The 18,141-nt window shown below is 38.9% G+C and overlaps 1 protein-coding gene across 1 annotated transcript in view; it reads right to left on the minus strand.

Annotated features, from left to right (window-relative positions):
- TOM1L1 (target of myb1 (chicken)-like 1) overlaps nucleotides 1-18,141 on the minus strand; it is a 68,746-nt gene that overhangs the window by 47,234 nt on the left and 3,371 nt on the right. Inside the window, exons 3-7 of the mRNA XM_006889269.1 lie at nucleotides 15,060-15,138; nucleotides 8,307-8,456; nucleotides 7,532-7,654; nucleotides 4,935-5,030; nucleotides 2,930-3,046 (exon numbers count right to left, since the gene is read on the minus strand). Of these exons, the coding sequence (XP_006889331.1) occupies nucleotides 2,930-3,046; nucleotides 4,935-5,030; nucleotides 7,532-7,654; nucleotides 8,307-8,456; nucleotides 15,060-15,138 (565 nt within the window). The remainder of the gene's footprint in view (nucleotides 1-2,929; nucleotides 3,047-4,934; nucleotides 5,031-7,531; nucleotides 7,655-8,306; nucleotides 8,457-15,059; nucleotides 15,139-18,141) is intronic.

Here is an 18,141-nt window from a genome sequence, read left to right on the forward strand (position 1 = left end):
CATGTGTAGGGTGTTTGTCTCTGTTACCTGTTCCACATTTTAGGTGAGTCCTAGAGGATTGCTGCCAGATTGTGTTTGATGGGTGAATGCGGCTCACATTCCCAAATTTGAAAGATTGCAAATTGTTCATGTTATTATTAATATCAGTTCTGGTTTTGTGATATCTTGTTTATCAGAAAAAGCAACTAAATATGTTGTGGAACATTGTTTATTAGCTTTTTCTATGTTGGAAACTCCTAGAATAATCTAGATTTATAACACTCCTACCTATACCAGCAAAAGTTTTCAAAATTTTTGTGAATATTTTACTATTTGTCAGGTGGCTGAGTTTCCTTGCAATCCTCAAAAACAAGGTATTATGGAATGTACTCTTTCTACTATCAAAAATAATTTATTTGCAGTGGAAACCCATCATGGACTATACAATTGAATTATTTAGCTTCCGACTGACGAGCTTCCAGATACGGAGCAGGTAGAATAAACGCCATCTTTCCAGCAGATGCCAACTTTCCCTCATGTTTTGAGAAAGGTCGTGCTGGCATCCGGCAACCACCTTGGAGAAAATGTCATCATAACAGCGCTATGGTCATTCTCTTATCTAACTGATAATATAATTTTTAAAGGACCAACGGTTGGAATGCTACCTTGCTTGGAGACTGGTCACCTCTTCATACATATGGTCCCGGACTTTCTATGAAAAGATTTGTGGGAGGAATGTGGACTGCTGATATGAAGAACTTTCAAACTAGATTGTGGAAATTAGTTGCTAGTATGGATTCGATAAATGTCCCCTGTGTCCCAAAAGATAAATGTAAGGGAGATAAAATCACAAATGCCAAAGTCCTGAACCATATGTCTTATTAATTGGTAATAATGCAATCACTGGTGATTATCCAAAATTTAATGTAAGTTGTTCTTGTGAAATTTCTAACTATATTAGCTCTGTTACCAAAGATGATTCAGTTGTTATTCTAAACAATCCTCCTCTTGTTATGACATTGGTAAAGTTAAATGATATTTGGTATGATAATAATGGCTTGCAAATTTTAAAAGAGTTATACAAGTTATCATTAAGAACCAAGAGAGCTGTAGGTCTTGTTATTGTAGAAATTGTTTCTCTTATTCCTATGTTTGCTGCTGTCTCTACTTCTGCTGTAGCTTCAACACAAGAAGTCCACACGGCTAAGTTTTTAATTGGGTTAGTGCATATTGTGACAAAAAATTTAAATCAAGAGAATGTATAATCAATCAATTATGGCCTAAAAGTTAAGGGGACGTGGTCAAAGACCAGTCACTCCTTTTTGGGCCCTTAATAGGCTTTCCTTTGCTTATTTCTTTTGGCCCCCGAGCAATTCAGAGGCTTACATGCTTTATCAAGCAGCAGGTCGAATCCATAGCCTCCCGTCCCATACAAGTCCATTATCAAAGACTGCAAATGGCTGATAAAGAAAATCCTTGATGATACAGGCTAATAAACCGGGCAGCCAGAGACGGGTAAGAGACACCAGCCCCTGTTTCAACCTAAGACAGGCGCCCCGCCGTAGCTGCTGAGTTAGCCCATGACGGGTAAGATCAGCAGGTGTGGTGTCCAACCTAAGACAGGCACCGGTTTCATACATGGTCAAACAGGAGAGCACCAAAGGTAATCCTGTTGCACTTTTGCAGTCTTCAAATAATTATTAAAACAGGGAGGATCTGTTCGGGGCTGCTAGTTCAACTTAGCTGAAGCCATTTTGTAATTCTCTGAAACCATTTGGTAATTCTCAAAGAACATGTTTGGACATGTTGCCCTAGGAGGATAGGTTTCAATTTACCCCACCCTGGGAGGATAGGTTTCGGGAAACGCCCTGCTAAGTTTCTGTTTATCAGATAACTTTTAGATTACTAGAAATGACATGATGTTATTCTCCCCCATTGCGTACTTCTCCTCCCCCCATTGTGCTCCTGTATATAAGCTGTGAGTGCTTTCAATAAAATCGAGACTTGATTGGAATTTCAACTTGTCTCGGCACTTCTGTGCCTCCTGTCCCCCCCATTCTCATTCTTCCCCTCCTAGGGTCACTGTTGAAGATCCCCACGGGCCGGGGCAGCTTGCCTCCAGAAACTCTATGAACAGTGCTCATGTCTTCCATTCATAGGGTCACTATGAGTCATCTACGAGTTGATGGCACCTAACAACAACATTGTCAAGTCAAAACTTATTCATAACTGACTCTCCAGTAAGTTTTCAGAGGCAATAAACTGCATAGCAGGAGACTGTCCCCCTTTCTTGAATGGGGCAGCTGGTGGATTTGAAACAAATATTTTTAAAATATTAACACATTGCTATCATATAACTTCTAACTCATAGAGATCCTACAGGACAGAGGACAAGTGCTCCAGACAGCTTCCAAAGCTGGAATCTTGATGGTAGTTTTCACATCTGTCCACAGTCCCTCAACAGGCTATTATTGTTGAGTTCCACTGAGTCAGAACTGATCCATAGCTGACCCAACAGCAGGTTTTCAGAGGCAGTTAATTACACAGGAGAAGACTGTCCATCCTTCTCCTGCCGAGCAGCTGGTGGATTCAAACTACGTGCCTTGGGGATTGCAGCACAACTTCTTCACCACTAGGCTACCAGAGCTCCCTCAATAGACTATGACAGGGATGAATTTAGAAGGGACATTTATACATATAAAACACTTAATATGACATTGTATAGAGCCAAAGTTGTAAGTTATTTTAAGAGGGAAAGGAAAGTTGCTAAGTTACTTCTGCAGCTCTTATAAAGTCATTCTTGATTCTTTTGTTAAATTTACAAACTGGCTGATAAAAGGAAGGAGGACTGATCACACAGTGTCAAGGGGTCTTTCATCCCTAACCCTCTAGATTTAGAAAGGCAAGTTAAGAGGCACTTTGGCTGCCTGCTCTTAAAACCATACCACACCTGCAGCAGCTCTATGTCTTCACGGTTTTCAGATCCAGGGGTGTTCTCCATTAATATGGCTGACATCACTCTCACATTCATTTTCACCATATCCAACTCACTGTGTAATTTTCCAATCTGTAGAGTGCAAAACAGGCACCAGCTCATAAGTGTGACACAAAAGAACAAACACTTTTGTTTCCTAATCCTAAAGGACATTTGTTGGAAGAGAAAATGCTACAGCAACGTTTACTATGTTAAAAATTTTATGTATACATATACATAATACTCTCACATATAAGTATGTATGTATAATTATCTATGAACAAATAGTCTGTTACTTACTAAAAGGATTTGCAGTCTCTTATAATAAACTCACAAGTATACTCAAGAAAAGTTTAAAATAAAGAAAAATAAGTCAGATTAGAATTAATATTGAGAAAGGAGATCTAGGCATCTAGAAATCAAGATGAGATAGGTATTTTTTTTTAGAACTTATAGATAGGTTGGTTTTTTGGTTTTTTTTTAAAAGCAAATAGTAAATTAGACTTAATGATAACTGATAAGGGAAAAAAAATGAAGGTTTTCACCATTGCTGAGGTATTAAATAAGAGAGAGTTAAGAGATAAATACTTTATTTTCTGGATTAAATTTTAAGACAGATTAAACGCCTGGATTTTTATATGATGGATACTACTATAAAGTCTTCAGAGGTATTTCTTTTCTCAGGAGCAACAATTTTGAAAGTTACTACTTAACTTGGGAGGGACTGGAGACAGTGTCATAAGGACAAACACTGCTTAAGATCCTTATTATAGCAATAGAACAATAATTAGTAAATGTGATGGGCAAGGGAGAAATCATAGGGTCATACAATTGGGCAGGTGGAGGGAAAGTGGGTAAAGGAAATGGGAAAGATAAGGTGGAGTTCTTGAAAGACAGGATAATGGTGGGCATAGTTCAATGATGATTAATTTTTCAGGTGGAGTTCTTGAAAGACAGGATAATGGTGGGCATAGTTCAATGATGATTAATTTTGTAAAACATAATGGATGGGAATGATTGTATTAAACAACGTGAATGGAGGATAGTGTGAAACACAAGATATATGAACTTTGTAAGCAAATCAATATAACATAAAACTTTTTTCAAAAGATATTCCTGTTTTGGGACAATTAAAACAGACTTTCAAGGAATATTCAACCTGAATCCTTCGATCATATGGAGATTTTTGAAAGTATTTCTTTGAGTTTATTATGTTTATTTTCCTTTATTTGTTTGTGTATAAAGGATGCTCTTCTAGATGATAACATAATTATTATAAATAAAAACAAAAGGGGGGAAATATGGGAAGCCAATACTAAATATTTGTAATAAACTGAATGCTATTTAAATTTTTAAAAAATACAAAAAAAAAAAAAAGATATTCCTTTTAACAGGACAAAAAGGAAAGTCATATAATTGCTTATGTCAACCCTGGCTAAAAAACTAGATAAAGAAGTAGAAAGTAATTCTGTTAGCACAATAGCACCAGTACTAAGACTGCCACTTAGCATTCTAGCATGGTGCATTCTAACATGGTGTGGACAGGCCTCCCAGAAGAAATAAAAATCACTGACTGATACAACATCCAGTCCACAACCAAGATCCACAAAGCTATGACAGACTGTAGTCAAGTACAGAGGCCAAGAGTGAGTTTAGGTTTGGGAATCAGATGGAATGCTTAGGGTTCTCTTTAGGGCAGAGCTGTGGAAAGCTGTTGCTGTTGTTGTTACTGATTGCCTTCCCATAGAGCACGACTCATAGGCTTGAAGCTCTTCTTAAAACTATCGACATTTATTAAAGTTCAGAGGGCTTCCAGAGGTATGCTGTTTATACAATATCAGTAAGCCTCAGTCTTCTCTTCCCACAAATGAGGCCAGTATATTTATACTTTATAATGTGGCTAAGAAAAAGAAAAGAACTCTATAGGAAGAGCTTAGAACTTAGGAACTAGGTCATCAAGTATTATTATTGTTTCCATTACCTGTTCTGGGACCAGTGTAATGGTTGAGCTCTTGGGAGCAACCACTGAAGAAAGAGCTGGTGCAGTAGGAACACATGTTGTTGGATGAGATGAGCTCTGAGCGGCCTGTCAACATGAAATATGGAGATATTACTATCTGAACGAACACAGCCACCCCACTTCTGTCCATTCAACTCATTCAATCATTTTCTCTCAACCAAAGCACTCAGGAAAGAGTATCAGCCCAGAGAAAATCACTCAGCATAAAACCTGCCCCACATTTTGAGAACAGAACTAAAGCAAATGGCATTCCCATAATACAATACATACTGAATGACCAGTGACCACTATCATGATTATTAACTGAATTACAAGTTAATAAAAAAATGGCTTTTAAACATTGGTCCACACAATAAACAGCAATGTGAAATTAGTGCTGCTTCCTCTTTGAACTGTTAAAAGCAAGTGCTAAATAAACGCACGTCAAGTCTTCTAAAGCCTCAGCGGCAACGTATTTCCTTCTCCACCCATGAATGCCTGAGCTACCACCTCATTCCCATTCAGGAGGAGAGCACAAAATCACTCATAAATCTTGTTAAAATGAGGATTCTGAGTAGCCTAGAGTGAAGTATACCTATATTTGTAGGAAGTTCCCAGATTAGCAGTCCTAGGTTACAGTTACATTGTGCCTTCCAAGAAAGAAGAAAAGGGATGTGGTGAGCGTGCTCACGGGGAAATGAAAAAGAAGATGGGCCAGGAGGTTAATGCTCATAGTGGTTTGTACAGGTGAAACAGTGCTCAATACAGAGTTTCTACAAAGTGGTCTAAATAGGTGTGTTCAGGGAACACACACCTGTGTTGTTTATTCCACCAAGACAAACTTGACCCTCTACAGAAGAGAGGATCTACCATCTCATATTATGAAAATTATATAAAAGAGCTGAATTGTATTCAGCTACTCAAAGTATTATAAGTTCAAATCACTAAAAATGATCTCTAAACTTGAGAATGGATATATGTTAACTTCCAGAAATCATCCCAGTAGCCCAGTTACCAATAACAAACATAACTTTTATAATACTATTAGATATAGTTGTTATTGTTATGTGTTGTTTAAGTTGGAAACAACATATAGCTGACCCTCCAGTGTGTTTTTCCAAGGCTGTAAATCACACAGGAGGACACTGCCAATCTTTCTCCAGCACAGCTGGTGCATTCAAACCACCTGCTTTGGGGTTGGCAGTACAACTCCTTACCAGCTCAGCCACCAGTTTAGCACCAACTCTTTCTTGTCAAAACTGTCCTCTCCACAAAATTATTCTCACAGGTGTGAAAACAATACCTTGTTTCACTTGATTTGTTCAGAAATGGGAAACTGAACCAGAATAAGTGTCTGTCTTGTGCCTCTTCCTCACAAAGTTTGAAAAGCTGAAAGGTCTAATGTGAAAATTTAAAAGCTATTTAGACTGCAAAGAAAAGTTAGTCTGGAATAAGAAAAAAAGACATTAATGGTCAAAGAGAAGTGGGTAAATCTTTGAATGCTTGGCTCTCCGTTACTTCAATGGTCCAGCTAATAAAAGCCTCTCTGTCAGTTATGCTAATATCCTAATATCGTTGTTGTGTGTCTTCAAGTCGGAACCAACTCATAGTTTTGGCAAACTCACAGACTTCGCCAAAATGCTCCTGACGCTATTTTAGAATCTACTCATTGTGACTCCAGTATAACCAAAACAATCAGTAGTGCGAATACCAGAATGTCATTAGAATACTGAAGCATGGAAGTCTGATGGTAAGAAATACTTCACATTATTTAATCTTTGAAAAAATACATTTTATCACCAATGTGTTTTCAGAGACAGTAAACTGCATGGGAGGAGACTGTCATCCTTCTGTGAAGCACCTGGTAGATTTGAACCACATGCCTTTGGGATATGCAGCTTCTTCCCAGTAGGCCACTAGAGCTCCCCTCTTACTATTGTTGCTGTTGTAGTCGCAGGAGACTCATAGTGATCCTATGAATTGTCTTTGTTTCTTTAAGTTCATAGGGTTTCCAGAGGCAAGCTAGTTTGGAAGTGGATGCCACTCCTGCTTCCAAGCTTGTTTTAATTGGAGAGGTCCGCCAAACACTGTGAGCACTGGGTGACCAATATCGCATTTAGCACATCAGGGGCACAGTGTTCAGCATCACAGCCACCACGAGTTACCTCTGTACAGTAAATCGACAGAGTAGTGCTATACTGCCAAGAAGAATGTTTGATCAAAAACAATTAAAAACAGGCCCGAGGGCCACAGGCCCTCAAGTCCTTCAGGATTTAAAATTCCGGCATGCCCACAAGCTGGTGGATTGTTTGCCAGAGATCCCCAGTTCATCTGGCAAGTCCCATCTGTTGACACCCACTCAGGATGAAAAGAAAGGCATAAGAGAGCCAAACATTCATTCCATACCTATTCCTCCTCGAGGTGCGAAATGCCTTCACAACTTACTCACAAGGCATCTTAATATTCTTCTAATAACTCCCTCCTTTTGCAGAAAGTAGGTAGATCGAGGTTTGCCCTTTCAAGGAGTAAAGACTCAAATACTATACCATCTTACTTCACGCAGTGATGAGAAGACTTACGTCTTGTCTTGGTTCAGCCTCTGCATTTGAGGAAGGAAACTGTACACCTTTCTTAAGCAGGTCAAGGTAGACTTCTTTCACTTCACTTACATCCACGCCTCCTGGGAAACCCTGTGACCAGGTCTGAAGTCAAGACATGGAAAATTCCAGAGTTAAAAACGGTGTAAAAAATAAAATCAAACTTGTAAACAGGTGACAGAAAATGGGATAATGTAAGCAGGTGACAGACAATGTGCATCAAAAAGACAAAAGCTACTTTTAAATGCCATGCATAACATGTATTTTTTTTTTTCAAAGATTAAATAACATGAGATATTTCTTATCATCAGCGTCCCATGCTTCAGTATTTTAGTGACATTCTGGGATTGGCACTATTGATTGTTTTGGTTGGACTGAAGTCACAATCAATAGATTCTAAAATAGCATCAGGAGCATTTTTGGCCAAATAATTGAGTTAGTTAAGCACTCCAGGTCAGAGTTAGTTTATCGGCAAAATAAAAAAACACATAACTATCATTCCTACATAACATGGATAAAATAGAAAGCAAGAGAAAAGTATGAAAATGATTCAAAATTTTTCAGAACAAAAGGTATTATCCAATGCCAAGAAATTACTGTTATACAGAAAATAAAACAGTAAGAATGATTTCTTGCTCAGTGCTAGACTTGTAAAGGATTACTAATAATGGTAGGATGTGCAAGGATTACATCAAGAGGTATATAATTAAGTCACTAATCTTTGAAGTTTATCATCCCATAAGGTAAACAGACTCACCTTAATGAAATTCAAGATTTTATTCTGAATATCTAATGGCAAGTTGTATCTGGGATTCAACAGCTTAACTAGACTATCTTTCACAAAATCCTTCTTCACAATCAGAGATTGGAAACTTGGGCCACAATTCTGCATGCACATGTCTATGAGCTAAATCAGAGAGAAAAATTAAATGTTATTATCTCCCTGGCAAAAACAGCCTCCTACATATAAGGCAAAGTAACGATTTCTATCAGCCTTCTAATTAACAAAAATCGTTTAGTATCGACTCAAATACAGAGCAAAATGCTAGGTTCTGAGGATATGGGGAAATATTAGGCATAATGTAACCTGCCTAAGGCTAAATTTAATGGAAAGCGAGGACACAATTGTAAGAGCAATACAGAGTAGTAAAAGCCAAATGGAACAACATTCCAGAATAAGAAGTGCAGAGCAAAGAGGCCTGGAGGAGGGGGGAGGGAGGAAATTATGCACCAATGAATGTAGGGAGGAAAATGTGCAACAATGAATGAATGAAAATCCAACCTTTCTTAAAATCACAATAATAATTTTTTAAAAAGCCAAATGGGAAGTATAATAAAGTCATGGGCTGTATATAGACAAGGTGACATTGACCCTAGTTTTTCCACTGTGGCCCCGATCTGTCTGCTGTCCTCGCTTTATTACTAATAGGACCCTCTTTCACACTCAAAAATGTCCTGCTTTGGATACTATGCATAGTCACCCTAACTATTGACCCTTACAGACAGGCACAATTAGTCTTACAAATCTTTTGGAAAAGATTAGGGTTGGAAAGAAGACAAAATAAAAATAAAGAGCAAATTATATTTTAGACAGATAAACACTAAGAATAAAATACCAAGGTGCTGAACACCCACGTTTATCTCTGCTTTGTTCACAATAGCAAGGAGTTGGAAACAACCTAAGTGCCCATCAACAAACGAATGGATAGAGAAGCTGTGGTATATTCGCACAATGAAATACTATGCTGCATTGAAAAACAAGGAACTCATGCAATATTATTCAAAATGGGTGACTGTGGAGGACATTATGCTGAGTGAAGTATCTCAGTAACAAAAGGACAAATACTGCATGGTGCTGCTGTTGAAAAACAGGACATCGGGGTTGGGGGGAGACTGAGAAAGATGGGATAAATAACGTATACTGCATTGAAACAGATGAGGGAAAAAACTGTTGAAAAGGGATATGTGATTAGGTATTTTTGTCATGACAGGAGTCCAGAGCAAAGGCTGCATAGTGGAGTGGACCTGGGGGAAGGGACTGTAAAACAATGAAAGAATTTTACTCTTCAAAGAGAAGAGTATATGGGGGGTGGGGGACAGGGCAGCAGGGAGAAAAGTGCAACAATGAATGAATGGAAATCCAAAGTATCTGTAAATTTTCATTAAAATGAATAATAATTTAACAAAAAGAAAAAATAATACCAAGGTGACCAAGTACATGACTTCTAAATGGGGAAACCAGTATTCAGGTATATCTCTAGGAGGTGCTTCTTGAGAGAGGCAAACTAGGGACAACAGGATGGCAGGGCCGACACAGTCTAAAAGGTATTATCCAAATCACAGAGGAATCTGCAGTGCAGTGTAACAAGTTGGACCGTCATTGCAGGAACACTGAGGAGCCAACGGAAAGGTTAGAGTCTGTCACCATCATGCTTCTGTCCAAGCTTGAGAAAAGAGTTAACATGTAAAAACTGATACCAAGGAGAAGGCCTCAGGAGCATTTACAAAGAGAACTGGAGAGGAGGATCCTGGAATCATGGAGAGACAGACAAAGGGCCCCTGGCACAGACATAATGCAAAAGAGGAAACTAGGATGGGGTGGGAGCACACAGAATGGGAAAAAGACACACGACAATTACAAAGGAAAAACTTTCTCAAAGACTGGGGCTTGCTGAAGCACAAACATAGAAAGGTATTTAACTCTCATTCTGCATGAGAGTGATCACAGCTTTGATAAAATGTGAAAGTGGATCTAGAGACAAAAATGAATTAAAAAAAGTGTTAAAATTTAGGCATTCTGAGTTTAAAACCACACTGGAATATTTAAGCAGAGATGTTTGTAAAGGATTTGTACATGCCTTGCTGCAATCTGAGAAGTCCCAGGGAAAAAGTGATTCAAAAGTGAATTACCAAAGCTGCCTAAGATGGGCAAAGAGAAGAAACAGCTGAACACTGAGCTTATTACCTAAGTTTGACGGAAACTCAATAAATGCAATTAAGAACAACCACTGGAAACTGGAGTAGAAAAGAAGCTGAACTTGATTTTGATAAAGTCAAGAAAAATACAGAATTTCCAGGGATTGGGTATTAAACAGTTAAGAACACAAACTGGGAGATGGGGTGGGGGAAACCAACACAACTAGATTTCATTAATGAAGTAAAAAGTCACCTTTAAGAAACCATTTTCAACAACACATTTCCAGAAGTCTGGCATGAAGGAACAAGCTAGTACTGAAGAACAGCCCACAAAAAGTAGAGTTGCAAAAGTGATCTAAGAGCCAAATTAAATTTCTAATCCCAAAGCTACCACCTCCTGTTAAGAGAGGTCACAGAAACCATAACATGCCCATCACAGGTACAATCATCTCTGCAGAAAAGAAGACCTGAAAATTGACTTTTCACCAAGCTCTGTATTTTGAGTGTCACTTTAATGACACAACAGAAAGTCACAGTGGGTATGGAAGCTGTAGTTTTAAGGACAATGTAGCCAAGGCAAACAGAAAATACAGAATCTGTGTACATCCAGCTCTAGAAAAACTAAAAAATGTTTATGGTAAAGGGAAATAAAACAAACCCTAAAACATTATCTGTAAATGCAAGTTAGTTAGAAGGTAAGTTGAAAATTTGAATAAAAACTGTCTTTTTGCTTGATACATTATTATGATGATTGTTTTTATTGCTTGAAATGCTGAGAAGAAAAAAGTACCTTTGGATCAAAGAGTGATTCTAGAAACACTTCACTCAATTGGTTGTGTCGTCTTAGACAAGATATTGATCTCCCAAATCTCATTTTCATTTTCTTTATAGTAAGACAAGTGCATTTCATTTTGCAAAAACCAAAACAAAACAAAAAACAAAAACAAACACCATCCCAACTCATTTTCTATTTTTGAGCATCAAGAGTTCATGATTAGGGGTAATATTCCCAGGAGGTACATGCACAAAATCAAAGAGCCAACATGCAATGTTGAGCATGTGCATATCTGAAGATCAGCACTTGTGTTTTGCCCTTGGAATCTTGTGGGTCAGGGCTAATTACTCCCATTATTATCGTCTCTATATAATATCACATTCTGGAAGCTAGGCTTTATGAGAGAGAATGTGGCATCAGGATTGGAGGAAGATTCACCATTAACCTATGTTATGCTTGCCCAAACTGAGGAAGACCTGAAGCGTTTGCTGCAGAAGGTCAAGGACTAGTTTTCAATATAGATTGAAGCTCACCATCAAGAAGACAAAGATTCTCACCACTGGACCAACTGGCAACACCATAACAGATGGGGAAGAGATTGAGGTTGTTAACAATTTCAGCTTGCTCAGCTCCACAATCAATTTCTTGGGAGCAGCAGTCAGAAAATCAAAAGACAAATTACACTGGGGAAGTCTGCTGTCAGGGTCCTCTCCAAACTGCTAACGAACAATGATGTCAGTGTAGGGACTAAGGTATGCCGGATCCAGGCCATGGTCTTTGCAATTACTTGCTATCCCATCAGAGGACCAAGGAGGACAAAAGAAGAAATGATGGCTTTGAGTTGCAGTGCTCTTGGGCGACCAAGAGAACAAAAAGGTCTGTCTTGGAGAGGGTTAAATCAAGTTTCTCCTTGGAGGCAAGGATTTTGAAGCTCCATCTTCCAAACTCTGGGCATGTGGTCAGGAGAGACCAGTCCACAGAGAAGGACTTGTTGGAAGCCAGACGGAGGAACAGGGCAGGAGAGGAAGACCCCAGATGAGATGGATTGGCACAGTAACTGGGCTAATGAGAGTAAGTGGTTTATCTTCAGAGAGGAGGAACAAGTGATGAAGAAAGATAGGGAGACAGGATGAGAAGCTCTGACAAAAATTCCAAGTAGGTTGGATACAACAGAGAAAAAAAAAAGAGTATAAAGAGTATCCATTATAAAGAGTAAATAACTGACAATTTTAAATAATATCCCATGCCAAACTACAGGAAGTGGCATAAATTTCTTTTCAGTCCTTATCTTCACTCTATCATCTTAAAAACTTCTGCAGCCTTGAGATAGTCTAGATGCACATTATTTTAGGGAACATTTTCTGTTGTTGTTGTTGTTTTTTTAAATTTTATTATTTTTTGTGTGTGTACCGTCAAATCAGATCTGACTGGTACAGGAGGAGATTGTCCCTCCTTCCCCGGCAGAGCATCTGGTGGATTCGAACCGTGCACCTCTGGGATTGTAGTTGCAGCTCCTTACCACTAGGCCACCAGAGCTCCCCCAGGGAACATTTTCTGATGCATTAATGCTAATGTTTAGCATACAGAGGAGCTTTGGTGACACAGTGGTTAAGAGCAAAGTTGCTAGCTAAAAGGTCTGCAGTTCAAACCTCACTAGCCATTCGATGGGAGTAAGAGGTGGCAGTTTGCTTCTGAAATGGTTTAGTCTTGGAAACCGCATAAGGCAATTCTCCTCTGTCCTATAGAATCACCATGAGTCAGAATCATCCCAAAGGCAATGGGTTGGGTTTGTTTTCCCAAGATAGGACTTTCATTAGTCTAATAATAATGGGAGAGGCAAGTGGGGCGTGGTGAGCACTTAGTCTCTGATTCAGCTGACATGTATATGCTAATGTTCTGTACACTACACTGTACACAAAGCAGTTGACAATAACAAAGGAAACATAAAATCTCCTAAGAGATTGGATTCCTTTGAAGAAGCAATGTGGTATGGGGGAGAAAGAGTATAGAATTTAGAACCAGAGGGCCAGTTAATCTTGAAAAGTCACTTCGTCTCTTAGTCTCAATGCCTTCTGCAAATCTGTGTTAATAAACTATTTCACAAGGTTGCAGAGTATACCAACCAGGTAATGTGAAAGTGTCAGTCAGCAGGTAGTACCTATTATTGACTCACTGTTCTAATATTTCTATGGAAGATCCTTACTTCACTCTCCCTATTCTGTGACCTTCTTAAGTAAGGGATGAGGAAGAGGAAAAAAAGAAACTTCTACAAAAGGTATTATCTCTAAAACTGTATTCAAATTCCAACTTGAAGAGTTTCTTCAGTGACAAGAGTTTCTTCAGTGACAATGTCATTATGATGGTTCAACTCTTCCCTCCTTCATTTTGGTTCTGACTAAGGAAGATGCAATAAATTGCCTTCCACATGAAGCCAGCAAATGGGAGCTGTGTTCCTATCTGTCCCATATCCCTCATTTGATAAACATTCCTAAAGCTCCAAAAAGCAGCATGACCTTAGCAGCTTAGTGATGGTCCAGAGCTAGGCGGAGGTAAACAAAGGCATGAACAGGAAAAGAGAAAGGCTACAAAGGGCCTGCAAAACACACCACAATAAAAATGGCAACTCATTCACGTGATTAATGTAGTCATAAGGAGAGAGGGAAGGGGGTGGGAACTGTCCCAAATAAAATATGACACAGGAGATTTTCTTATACCAAAAAAGAACATTTCTCCAAATTATACCAGGAAGCAGAACTTGGTTATAACTTCATGCACTGGCAGAATCTCCAATTCTAGAAAGGTTTTCAAATAAGACAGGAAGCTAATAAGGAGGCTTTATTCACAACTTCAGTCTCCCATCTTCAATTAAAAGTTAACACACATAAATGTCTTGGTACAGCATATCTAAGTTTCTAACCTAGCTCCTGACCAAAAAAAAGAAAAAAATCCAATTTTCCTAGGAACACTTTTTCTAAGAAATAAAATGTCATTATAATCAACTATTCATAACTTTGTGCTACGCATCAGAGAGCTGGATAATGACTAGGAATGATAGAAAGAGAACTGATGCCTTTGAGCTGTGGTGCTGGAGAAGAGTGTTGAATATACCATGGACTGCTAGGAGAACAAATAGGTTCATTCTGGAGAGAGTGAAACTAGGCTTCTCCTTGGAGGCAAGGATTCTGAAGCTCTTCTGTCTGACATACTTTGGGCATGTTGCAAGGAGGGACCAGTCCTTGGAGAGGGATGTCATGTTTTGGAGGGTGGAGGGACAGCCAAGAGAGGCAGACACTCGATGAGATGGATTGACTCAGTGACTTGGGGTAATGGGAGTAGGTGTGTTGGAGACAGTGAGGTTGGCACAGGACAGAGCAGCGTTTAGGACTCTTGTACATAGGATCGCTATGAGTCGACGGCACAACAATCAACTAAACTGTCTCTGTTCTACAATTCTCAGTAAATCAACAATTTTAACTCATACGGAATATGACTCTATGTCAATCTGTTAATTATCTCTGAATATTTCCATTTCCTTTTTTAAAACATGAACATATATTCTTTTTTAAAAAAGAACAAATGTATTTGAAACCATAAACATATAATTCTACTGCACTGCAATCCCAGAGGCATGTAGTTCAAATCCACCAGATACTCTGCTAGAGAAGGAGGGGCAATCTCCTCCTGTACCAGTCAAATCTGATTTGACCATACACACACACACACACACACACACACACACACACACACACACACACACTAAAAGAAAAAAAAATATCCTAGCTGGGGAAATTCTTGAGTTTTAATCATTAAAATACTTACTGACAGAGTAAGTTGGATTTCCTTATGGTTGTAGTTTTTGGAAATCCTTTTCTTCAACGCTTTTACTGCATCTTTAGGCCTATAACAATAAATACAGTGAAACTACCAGTTTAGGCATTTGCTGAAAAGAAGCAGTTCCTAAAAATCAATACACACACTGGGGAAAGAAGCGGTAAAGATCAGGCAATCAAAGCTTCTGTCTTGGATTTGCTGTGCAGCCCTGGGATAACCACTTAACGTCTTATGTGTAAGTTTTCTCATGCATCTAGGCAAATCACACCATCTTCCCCCTTGTAAGATCCAAAAAAATAATTACATGAAAGGGCACATAACCACATAACCTGGAAATTACTACACATGAATGTGCCACACTCAATTTACTTTTTTTTAATCTACCAAAGTGGACTAAGACCCCACATTTTTTTGGTGACATTTCATGCTTCATACATTCCTTGCATCAACAAATTGACTTCTACCGTTCATGCTAAGAATCAAAGATTTGTATAAAGTATTAGTAGACTAAGAGTTTTTGATTCAAACTATCAGATGTCTCCTATTTTTAGAGTTTATTTTTCCTTACATATTATCTAGTCACAAAGTGACTACTGGATAATTTTTAATTTGTAGAAAAGTAGGTCATTTTCTCACTTTACTGTTTTAATACATAGAACCAATAAACAGGAAATAGTGTTTCAAAAACAATGAAGCTTGCTCATTTTTCATTTAAACTCTTGAGTGTTTCTTAACCCATACAGGTCCGGGATGTAGGAGGAATTATAGCCAGTTCACTGTCTGGTGCTACAATTTTATGCTACAAAGCAGTAACTATTTTCATTACAAGACTAAAATTTATTTCACCTATGAAATAGATTTTCTGCTTGTAGTATCAATTAAGATTCACACAAGCACTATGGTAAACAAGATCACAGTAAAAGCATTATAAATGTTTGAAAGGGACAACAGCCATTAGCCCTTTTCATTGATACATAAACAATAATTTAGTGCAACATTTTCATCATAATAAAGTGTAGTAAATCTCTTCCTGCCAGCAGGTCTCACTTGAATATGCCTAAGAAAAATACAAGCAGTGTTGACTATACACCAAAATTCATGGCTATCAAGTCAATTCTGACTCACAGTAACCATGTAAGACAGAGAAGAACTGCCCCATCAAGTTTCCAAGGTTGTAATCGTTAAAGAAGTCAATTTGCACATCTTCCTCCTAAGAAGAGATGGCGGGTTCAAACCACCAAACTCTGTCACCAGCCACATACTTAACAAGCACACCATCAGGGCTCCCGTATCCTTTGTAGTAACCTATAATTCTGACTGTAAATTCAGACAGGTTGTCCCTTGTGATTTTTTTTTAAAGATAATTTTACATCTCTAAAGTTCAGAAGTATAAAAAAAAATAAAAAGAACAGTTTCAAAGCATATAGCACGAGGAGGGTTAAGTCAGCATTCTGAAGGAAAAGAAAAACTGTCTTGTTACAGGCAGAGAAAAAAAAGAGATTGTTAGATTATGGCCTGGTTAATAATGACTGGCAGAGACAAGTTATCAACAGCAAATCAACAGGTCTTCTATTTTTCTATATTTTGCAGTTATGTTAATATGCAAATCAGAGCAAAATGAACTCCTAAGGCGGGGGTAGGGGGGTAGGGGGGGAGTGATCGCCTTCTCTGAGGCAGCTGTAGCCACACCGAAAAGCAGAATCTCTGGTAGGGGGAGGGGGCAAGGAGAAAATGAAATTGTTCATTATAAATTAGAAAGCATATGTATACATATTTGTTGTTGTTGTTGTTATGTGCCATTGAGTTGTTTGCGACTCGTAGTGACCCTATGTACAAGAGCCCTAAACGCTGTTCTATCCCATGCCAACCTCGCCGTCTCAAACACATTCATTCCCACCACTCCACTCACAGAATCGATCCATCTCATTGAGGGTCTTCCTCTCCTTCGCCACCCCTCCACTCTCCCAAACATGATGTCCCTCTCCAAGGACCAGTCCTTCCTTGCAACAATGCCAAAAGTATGTCAGACAAAGCTTCAGAATCCTTGACTCCAGAGAACATTGTGGCTTCACCATCTCCAGGACAAACCTGTTTGCTCTAGCAGTCCATGGTATATTCAACACTCTTCTCCAGCACCACAGCTCAAAGGCATCAATTCTCTATCATCCCTATTCACTGTCCAACACTCTGATGCACAGCACGTAACTGCAAAGACTATAGCCTGAATCAGGCACACCTTAGTCTCCAGCTTGACATCGTTGCTCTTCAGTACTCTTGAGAGAGGTCCCTCACAGCTGACTTTCCCAATGCAATTTGTCTCCTGATTTCCTGGCTGCTGTTACCAAGAGTGTTGACTGTGGAACCAAGTAAACTAAAACTGTTAACTATCTCAATCTCTTCACCATCCATACTGATGCTGCCAATTGGCTCAGTGGTGAGAATCTTTGTTTTCTTGATATTGAGTTTCAATCCACATTGAAGACCTTCTGCAGCAAGTGCTTCAGGTCCTCCTCAGTTTCAGCAAGCAGGGTTGTGTCATCTGCATAACACAGGTTGTTGACGACTCTGCCACCAATCCTGATGCCACATTCCTCCTTGTACAGCCCAACTTCTTGGATGATCTGTTCTGCATATAGATTGAAAAGGTATGGAGACAAAATACATCCCTGATGGACCCCTTTCTTGATTTTGAACCATCTAGTGTCTCCCTGCTCTGTTCTGACGACTGCCTCTTGGTCCAAGTATAAGTTCCGCATTAGCACCATCAAATGTTCTGGGATTCCCATTCTTCTCAGAGTTAGCCATAGCTTGTTGTGATCCACACAGTCAAAAGCCTTTGCATAGTCAATGAAGTACAGATAGACATTCTCCTGGTATTCTCTGCTTTCTGCCAAGATAAAGATATATATCTACATCCCTATGAACCTGGAGAGAGGTAGAGGACTCTCCTTCATAGAGTTGCTATGAGTGGCCTGCCTGCCACTTGAGGGCACTTAACAACAATAACATATCTCTATCTCCATCTCTCTCTGTCTCTGTCTATAGCTATATCTGTATCTACATCTACATC

This window comes from Elephantulus edwardii, unplaced genomic scaffold (assembly GCF_000299155.1).
Source record: "Elephantulus edwardii isolate Elephantulus edwardi_28Jun2011 unplaced genomic scaffold, EleEdw1.0 scaffold00077, whole genome shotgun sequence".
Lineage (NCBI taxonomy): Eukaryota > Metazoa > Chordata > Mammalia > Macroscelidea > Macroscelididae > Elephantulus > Elephantulus edwardii.